The sequence below is a fragment of the Cucurbita moschata genome, unplaced genomic scaffold, assembly GCF_002738365.1.
Source record: "Cucurbita moschata cultivar Rifu unplaced genomic scaffold, Cmos_1.0 Cmo_Scf00001, whole genome shotgun sequence".
Taxonomy (NCBI): domain Eukaryota; kingdom Viridiplantae; phylum Streptophyta; class Magnoliopsida; order Cucurbitales; family Cucurbitaceae; genus Cucurbita; species Cucurbita moschata.
The window spans coordinates 3,442,161-3,451,661 of NW_019268517.1; the positions used below are offsets into that span (position 1 = coordinate 3,442,161).

General features: G+C 35.7%; 1 protein-coding gene and 1 long non-coding RNA gene across 2 annotated transcripts in view; both read right to left on the reverse strand.

Moving 5' to 3' along the window:
• Nucleotides 1-9,501, reverse strand: part of LOC111449237 (E3 ubiquitin-protein ligase BRE1-like 1) — a 19,291-nt gene that overhangs the window by 3,216 nt on the left and 6,574 nt on the right. The window contains exons 7-15 of the mRNA XM_023089045.1: nucleotides 9,305-9,388; nucleotides 9,045-9,164; nucleotides 8,764-8,950; nucleotides 8,502-8,662; nucleotides 8,357-8,428; nucleotides 5,167-5,243; nucleotides 1,135-1,329; nucleotides 782-854; nucleotides 616-702 (exon numbers count right to left, since the gene is read on the reverse strand). Coding sequence (XP_022944813.1) covers nucleotides 616-702; nucleotides 782-854; nucleotides 1,135-1,329; nucleotides 5,167-5,243; nucleotides 8,357-8,428; nucleotides 8,502-8,662; nucleotides 8,764-8,950; nucleotides 9,045-9,164; nucleotides 9,305-9,388 — 1,056 coding nt within the window. The remainder of the gene's footprint in view (nucleotides 1-615; nucleotides 703-781; nucleotides 855-1,134; nucleotides 1,330-5,166; nucleotides 5,244-8,356; nucleotides 8,429-8,501; nucleotides 8,663-8,763; nucleotides 8,951-9,044; nucleotides 9,165-9,304; nucleotides 9,389-9,501) is intronic.
• On the reverse strand, nucleotides 6,029-8,350 carry LOC111449290. Its single transcript, XR_002711569.1, has 2 exons — nucleotides 7,421-8,350; nucleotides 6,029-7,259 (listed from the first exon to the last, which is right to left on the reverse strand). It is a non-coding gene; the product is annotated as an uncharacterized LOC111449290 (long non-coding RNA).

A 9,501-nucleotide genomic window follows, 5' to 3' on the forward strand; every position in this document is an offset into this window, starting at 1 on the left:
AAAAAAAAAAAAAAAAAGCCCTTTTTTGGAATTGCTCTTCTCCTCTATCCATGTGATACTACTTTTTCCAGTTATTTGATCGAAGCAAAGAGTGTGGGCCTATGGTGGCAAGGCGACAATTGTGTATCTACTGTTTCATGGAAGGGTTTGGATCTTGTGCTAGCTGGGCTTGATAGAAATCCTTTTGGACCCTTTGAATTGAGAAAAGCATTACCCTTTTTGGACTTCGAGAGATCAATGGATGAGGTTTGGTCCTTTGCTGGGTTTCATTTGGTTTGGAGCCATTTGTTAGGCTAGTTAGGATTTTTTATGCCCCTTGATATACTTTCATTGAGAAATGAAGGCTCAGTTTCAACCAAAAAAAGTTTCCATAATGCAGAAAAAATGTTTGGTGTTTACACTACTATTCTCACATAGCCCACACCATTGGGGTTAGGTCAAAAACTTGAATTCCTTTTTTGAATTCAGTCTAAACCATTGAGTTCTGAAGAATACGAGGAAAAAAAAAGACAACGACAATAAAGATTACCCCCATTGACTTAGTACGAAGAAATCCTAGAAGACAGTATACAAATTTATCCTCGTCAATCTTCTAGTCTTAAAAGATGTAATAACCTTAATATTGTACTCATCTCTCTCAGTTATTTGCTGCAACAGATGCTGGTTTTGAGTTTGCATATCGTCATATGCCTGCCCAATTGTCTGTTAAAGACTAACCATTAGATGACCGCAAAATGTTCAGAAGATAAAACAGTCAAAGTTCAGAATACAAGAAAGTTACCTCAATTTCAGAAAAATATGCCACATTTTCGTCGCCTTTAGATTTTACAACATCTGTTAATCGAATTAAATCCCTGAAAAATAAAGATGAACGCATGGTTTGAATCCTATGTGGTAATAATGTTGTAAGAGCAAACAACTTACGAAGCTGTCAAGTATCCCAGAATGGTATCAACCGGATAGCAAGAAAACATTCAAGTAATGTATCTGAAAACTATTCACACATCTCAAAAAGAAAAATGAACCCAATAATCTGGTTCCAGAGAGGAGAAGAGGAACAATACGTTTCATACGTATAAATTTGAAACTAGCAAGGGATCTTTGAGGAATAAAGCAGTCAGATCGAAGTCCAACCTTTTAGACGATTCTAACTTCTGTCTTAGGCGTGCAATCTCAGCTTCTGCAGCAGCTAGCCTTTGTTGAGATATAGCCTCAGCTTCATTTGCAGTCTTAACACGTGATTCCAGGTTGCGTTCATCCAGAGAGGACTTTAAAGATTGAACACGAGCCCACGCCTTATATTCCAAATCCCTAGCTTCCAAAACATCCCTGCAGAAGTAAATTTCTAAGCACACACCTAATATTCGTACATGTCAACAAACTTCTTTCATTAAAAACATAAATGAGTAAGTACATAGAATACACGAGGTTAACTCAGCTCAGAGGAGATTGAGCTAGAATAAAACATTAGTACATTTCACGACTCCTTTAACTTTGTCTTCTTAGTATACACAAATGAGTAGTGAAATAAAAAGGAGAAGAATAAGTTTGCATTTCATCCCTCAACTCTTCTAGTCCTCCAACACCTGCCCCCTGGAAAAACCAAAGAAAGGGGAAAAAGGTACTTTCTACTCGATAAAAGCAGGGGAGAGGGAGGGCTTGTGTTGGAGCTTCTTCGGAAGATAGATTTCTACAATGACCTCTGCCCATAAAATCTTTCAAATGCTATCATCGAGTAGCTTATAAAGGTTAGATTTACTATGGATTTAAAATCGCTGGTAAGTCCATGATTTTAAAGCATAACATCACTTGTAAGTCCATGATAAGAACGTCTAAAATTGCATGATGCAAAATGAAAGAATCTAATGACATATAAAAAATAAAAAATAATAATAATAAATCGCAAAAGGAGGCAAAGTAAAGAAAGGGCTTCAATCAAGTGAAACAAGACCTAAAGGGGTTATTAGAAAAGGCTTCACTACTGAAGTCCATGGAGAAATGTTGAATCTACTAAATGCCCTAATATCACTCAAAAACCTTCCAAGCTCTCTAAAAATTTTGTTGTTCTTCTCTCCCCAAAAACCCCACGAAATAGTACACCTTGGCTTTCCACAAAAACCTTCCCTTCTCACAAAAGGGAGAGTGGAGAAGAAAATCTCCGATCATTTCTTTACAACCCCTACGTCTACCAAAGCATAAGTCAAACTCCCTGAAGAAATGGTTCCAAAAAGGCTAAGCAAAATCACAGCTCTAAAGGATATGATAAAGGCCTCAGCCACCCACCATAAAGAATGCAACACAATGGTCCAATCAAAATGGGCACCTTCCTTAAAACCCAATTCAAGATGCTACTTTTTCATGGAGAACGTGACAGGCAAAAAGTTCAACCTTCTTTGAAATTTTCACCGACTACAACGAGTAGAGGCAAGGACAGGACCACCTGAGAGAGAGATTAACCAAACAAAGAAAGAAGGGTTTACAAGAAAAACCTTTGAAAGACTAGGACTCCAAGTACAAACGTCTCCTCTCCAAATACAACAAAAACTCCTCGATCAAAGAAAGAAGGGCACAATATACACCAATTCCCTATTGAACAAAGAACGACGGACCCCAAATGGATGAAAGAGAGATCAAAGAATGAGGCAAAACAACCATCACTGAATCCGAATGGTTATGATGTAGTAGAATTAGTGGTTAATTAGATATTACTCTTGGTTAATTCCTTTTAATATCTTTTAGTATTTTTAATATTTTCTTTTTCAATTCTCTATAAATAAAGAGTTCCCTCTTGTACTTTTCACCTTTTTAATTGATAATAAAGCTTCTGGTTAGACTTCTTGGAAAGAACTCTCCTTAGTCACTTAGATTACACCAAATTGGTATGGGATCAATCGTTCAGGCCAATGTTGGTAGTAAGAAACTGTTGTTGACACCAATTGCAAAAGGGAGCTTTGTGAGTTGTGCTCATTGTTTAACAACTCACTTATTTACACAGGGATGCCTTTTAGAGTATTTTCTTTTCAAGAAGAAAGACGAAACAACAAGCGCATTTACAAGAGTAGAGATTTACAACACAAGAAAGGTGTCCAAGAGAAGATAAAAGGATCAGTATAGACAAGAAAACCACAAATACATTCAAGAAGACTGCTGGAATTCCAATTCTGCGATTCAGAAGATGAACTTCAACATAACAACTCTACTTGTGCTCAATTTATTCGAAGAGTCCATCAAAATTTACATTGAAATTCCTATTCTAGTGACTATTGATTCCAAAAGAAGGTCGTGAAACAAATTCCAGAATATTCAAGAAATTGCCAACAAAGAAAATTTATAGCACAAGAAAGAAGTTGGAAGGCCAGAAAATTTTCCGTTCGATGTGAATCCCACCTCGTGAAGGCAGTAATTGAAGGAAAGCAGAACCAATGCTTGCAGTTGGAGGAAGTCAGAGAAGGGTCGATGGATGTCGATTGCATGTTGGGGAAATTAATTCATAATTTGGATCAATTTTCAACAAATCAACAAGTTTAATGCAGAGAAATATTTGACCTAAGCCAAGGTCTCGTGGATCATATAAGAAAGACTTAAGAAAATATTGTGGTGAGGCCTCTTAAACATCAATTTTCAAGATTCGTAGACATCAATTTCCAAGATTCATGAATCATGATTATGAATGTTCAAGAAAATAAGATTTCCACCATGGAAATATACACCAAAATTGTGGAGATAGACAAGAAAGTGCGCCAAGAACACAAAGACGATCTTCCAAAAAACGTTAGGATCCTTTTTCATCATTATAGACTCCAAGGATGCTAAAATGAAGGTTTCTTGGTTCTAGATTCCAATTGTTCCAGCAAAGGATAAAGTTTTATGGATGTTAGTAGTGTAGATTTTTTCAGCAAAGAAGAGTGTTGTCTAAAATTAGAAATAATTTTGATGAGGAAGATGAAGTTGAGAAAAATTGATAGAGATTGTTGATAATTCTCCTTTTATTTGGCTCAATTGTTCTTTGAAATTGAAGCGCAAGACTTGAGTGGGCAAAATTCTTTAATATTTCAAGAATATATACAAACAGGACAAGAACTTGAGGAGAATGAGAGGGAAGTCAAACCAATTTCTAACCATTCATATGAAATTTACCAATTTAAATATGTCGAACATTATATTTCAAGATTTATTCGGCTGGACAACCAAACCAATTCTTCAAACGGCCCATATTTGCTCATAACAACCTTCTGCCCAATATTCATGATGGAAACACCAAAGCCAGTGAGCCAAAACATTGTTACGGCCCTTAAATCCCCCTATATTTAAACATCCAATGTCCCCAAATGTCTATTTTAAAAATTAAAAAAAAAAAAAGAAACTGAACTTTCATTGAACAAATGAAAGAATACAAGGACATACAAAAAAATAAGTCCAAAAGAGAAGGGAACTCAATGTCTATTTTGTCTCCACCAAATGCGACCCCTTCCCTTCCTCGATCCCTACCAAAGAAAATCTCTCATAAGCTTCTCCAAGGTTTTACTCACTGACAAGGATCCTAAAACTACATATAAAACTCGTTAGTACTATAAGTTTTTACTGAGTATAACACTAATTTACAAACAGCTCCAATGTTCGTAAGGGCAAGTGTCTTATCTTCCCATCCTTTTTGTACCTTTTTTTACAGTAATTTACTCTTTTGTTATTCTATTTTTTTTATAAAAAAAAAAAAAAAAAAAACAGTATCCCATGTTTTATAGAAGCATTATCCCGCATCCTTCTTACAATCTTTCTTCTCTTAGCCTTTGGATGATGCTAAGTTTCTTGTCTATTATAAATCAATTCCTTGTTTCTGATCTTTGGAGCATGTTGCTTCTAATTGTTTAGATTGATTGATCGGTACCACAACGCATGGATTCTTTGGTGCTCTCTAGCATAATTTAAGTCAAATGAAATTCGAAGTTCAACAATATTTTTCAATATTATCAAAAGAACATTCGTCAATGAAATTTATCACCAAAATAATGACTGGTTTTGTTAGTAATTCTTCACTCTGTACTACAAAATAAATGATCCATTGATAGCCATTTTAGATAGCCAAAACGGTGCTTCTTCTAACAATAATTCATTGTGATGACATTATAGAATATCTTAACCAAATAGAGTGAATTTAGACCACCCTACCTCGAATCAGTTGATTCACGTCTATACATATCAATTATGAGTTTCAAGTCCCGACCAACTTCAGTGAAATCTTGAACCTGCATCAACGTTTAGAAATAGAACCAAAAAACAAGAGAAACAGATGTTACAATACCAAATCTTTTGCAAATTACAAGCAGAGTGTGTGTGCATTGGGGGTGGGGGGATCATTGAACAATCTTCTACAATCATTTTATCAAACACATTAATAAGGAAGAAATGGTTGAAGGATAACTTGTAACAGGAAATAAGAAAGTTGTATTGGGACCACCACACCAGGACAAAAGGCCATTTGCATTGACAAATTGAATTTCTGCTACTCTGTAGAATATTTGGTCGGAAAGAGGGAGGAAAAGAAAATCCCTTCAGGTGCCAATCGGTCATGGAAGGAAGTTTAAAGCTAGCATGGTTTATCATCAGTGGAAGATGGAGAGGGAAGATTTATGCCAAACGGGGTTTTGGATAGGATTCCCCTTTCCTTTTCATTATGGTAATGGACTGCCTCAGTTGCCTACTGACAAAAGCGGAATATGGTGGGTAGATAAAAGGTTTTCAAATTGGTACTGAAGGCTTAAGCATCAACCACTTTCGGTCCATAGATGATACAATCCTCTTTTATGACTTGGCAGACGCCTCCTCCATAAAAAAACATGATCAAGACGGTAAAAATCTTCGAAGGATTTTCTAGACAAAATACCAATCTCCAAAAAAATAAAAATCATGGGCATCAATATTAGTACAGACATTATTGAAGAATTTGCTAGCATAAATGGTTGTAGAAAGGGAGAATGGCCAAATATGTACCTAGGATTACCTCTAAAAGGAAACCACAAATTTTTTTTCCCCTTCTGGAAGACTATTATTGAAAAAATAGAAAGAAGGCTGTCAACATGGTCATCATAGTATACTTCAAAAGGCGGAAAGACGGACCCTAATACAAGTCACATTATCCAACCTCCTCGGTTACTACATGTCTCTATTTGAAATGCCACAAAAAGTGGCCAAGGATATAGAAAGAATATTCATAAACTACTTGTGGAAAGATGGCCCACACCTTGTTCGATGGAATATTATAAACCTCCCACCAAAAAAGGGAGGCCTTGGTCTTTTCTCTATAAAGAAGAAGAACAAAGCTCTCCTCAATGGATGGAGATATCATCAAAAAGAAAAGGCCTTGTGGAGAAATCTTATAAGGCCAAATATACTCCTACATCAAACAAAAATTAACCCCCTCCATCTTCTACAAAAGGGCCTTGGAAGTAAGTAAAGAAACATCAAAACCTCATTCACTTGTCATAGGGTGGGTGATGAAGGAAGTGCATCATTTTGGACCTACCCATGGATGAAAACACCATGCTAGCCCTGCGGTATCCACTCTCTCTCATAGCAAAAAAGCCATGATCAAAGAAACGTGGAATGTTCTCAACAAATTTTGGAACCTGAAGCTTGGTAGGAATTTAAAGGATAACGAAGCAACGAAATGGGCTGAATTAATCCTTGACCTTGCCCTGTGGTATTTTCAAATGAAGCAGACTCACTGACTTGGCTTCCCGGTGTTGACGGGGTCTTCTCTACAAAATCCTTAATGATGGACATGGGAAAAAAGTAGAAGCAACAAATCTCACGCTCGCAAAGACGGTATAGAAAGGACATCACCCTAAAAAGGTGAAGTTTTTCCTTTGGAAAATAGCGCATAAAGGCATTAACACAAGTGAAAATCTTCAAAAAAGGTCTTACATCACTCTTTTTCCAAATGGGTGTCCATTGTGCAAGAAAAAAATGAATCACAAAGCCAATTATTTATGCAATGCACATACGCTCAGAATTTTTGGACAACGTTTCTCAATATATTCAAGTGGCATATCACATTTTCTAGGGAGGTAAAGGATGTATTGGACATAGCCTTTACCTTTTTCCAAATGGGTGTCCATTGTGCAAGAAAAAAATGAATCACAAAGCCAATTATTTATGCAATGCACATACGCTCAGAATTTTTGGACAACGTTTCTCAATATATTCAAGTGGCATATCACATTTTCTAGGGAGGTAAAGGATGTATTGGACATAGCCTTTACCTTTTTCCAAATGGGTGTCCATTGTGCAAGAAAAAAATGAATCACAAAGCCAATTATTTATGCAATGCACATACGCTCAGAATTTTTGGACAACGTTTCTCAATATATTCAAGTGGCATATCACATTTCCTAGGGAGGTAAAGGATGGACATAGCCGTAACGTACCACCCTTTCTAGAATGCAAAAGCCCTACTAGGGAAAAACCTCATCATGGCTTTATTTTGGAATCTGTGAAAGAAATGAATCAAAGAATATTTGCAGAAAAGACACATACTTATACAAAAATTTTCGATAATGTTGTTTACTAAGCTATATCTTGGTGTAAACGGTCTAATATTTTACTTCCTACACTTATACCTCCCTCATTTCAAATCGAGAAGGTGTTTTGTAAACACCATGGATATTAAATCCCTTTTGTAAATCTCAATCATCAATGAAATTGTCTCTTATCATAAACATATTTTAATGCCTCTATTTGAGTTCACTCCAAGGAACATCTATGAATATGATCATTACTGTTCGTGCTTTGTGAGGATACATATATATCACACATAATGACTTGATTCATATATTAATATAAGAAACATACAAGAGAAATATATTCAATCCTTCAAAAGATCGACATCTCATTGAATAAAAATTATACCACATACATATTCGACAATAAGAAACAGACATTATTCATAACTTTTCAATACCAAGGATAATTTGAAGGATAACTAACTAATTTGAAACCTAAAAAACGCTAACAAACTAATTTCAAACCTAAAGAAGTCAAATCAACAAAATCTTACTACAATTTTGAAGTTTCAAAGCTTGCACCTCATTTCAGAACTAATTACATAGTTACCTTCAGTAACGAAAAAAAAAACGCATAGCTCAAATGACACATGTACCCACAATAGAAGTCCAAGTGGTACCAGATAAACTCTCTCAAGCCCAACGTCAAAAAGCCTCGTTATCATTTTTTTAATAAGAAACAAGATGTATTATGCACAACAACAACAAAACTTGTCATTACTACTTGTCAATAAGATATCTATTTTTAAAGAGCACAGAAACGAAAAGGAAAATCTCATCAGAAACGTTAATCGTACCATAGCTTGCAACTTCTGTATCTCTGCAATTTGATCCTTGGACCGAGATGACAAACTTTCACACTCTTTCTCCTGCATCAAGCCAAAAGAAATTATGACAAGCGTTCAATTCTTTTCAAGTGTAGCATAATCAAACTCTACCTACCATTCTATCAATAATACTAGAAAGAGATAGCATGTCTGCCCGCACAGAATGAGCATTTGTAGCAGCTTCTTTGAATTTATGTAACTGACTTTGCATAGAGCCCATTGCTTCTGGAAACGAAGAAACCAATGCCCTAAATTCTGAGACAATTTTTTTCCTTCCTGAAGAAAAAGCAATCCATCAGGATGCAAAAACCACTAGATCAACATGGGTGGGTAATATATATTCTATGATCGGAGAAAAGCATTAAATACCATCCAACCTGGTTCTTTCAATACTTCAGCCAGCTTGCTCTCAATTGACCTTTTTTCATCCTTCTGTTTCTGAATCAGCATTTCCAGATCATTAATCCTTGTATCAGAGACAGTAGACGATCTCCTCAAGATATCAAGTATGTTATTTTTAATATTTAATTCCTTCTCCCTCCATGTAATATTAAACTTCTCAATCTGAAGTTGGCAAGAAATGTGTTAGCATAAAAAAAAAACACACATAATAAATGGCAAATTCAGGCAATAATGCAACTACCGACCAGTTTACAACCTGTAGTTTCTCAAATAAAGCCTGCTGCTCGTATACTTCTGATTTTAATTTTTCTATCCGATCTCTCAATAAAAGATACGATTGTGAAGATGAAATGGACTTCACACTCTTCATTCTATTCTGTCAATAACATAAATAAAAATTGTAAATCAGATCATAAATGAACTCTTGTGTTGAGAGTTTCAGGCTATCTCAATAAACATTCACAACTACTATAAGGAAACAGAGGACTGAATAAACCATGTTTAAATAATTCCAACCCGGATATCAGATAACTGTTGCAGCATTTTTAGTCGTTCTTGATGTAGACTATTTAATTCTGCCAGTCGATCAACTGCCTGGTCCTGCAGAGCAGCATAAATTGCATGAGTAACTAATGTCTTACTATTTCTCAAACAAAGAAACGGAGGGAAAAAACCTAGAGTCTCAATATGAAATTAAAACATCGGGGGGGGGG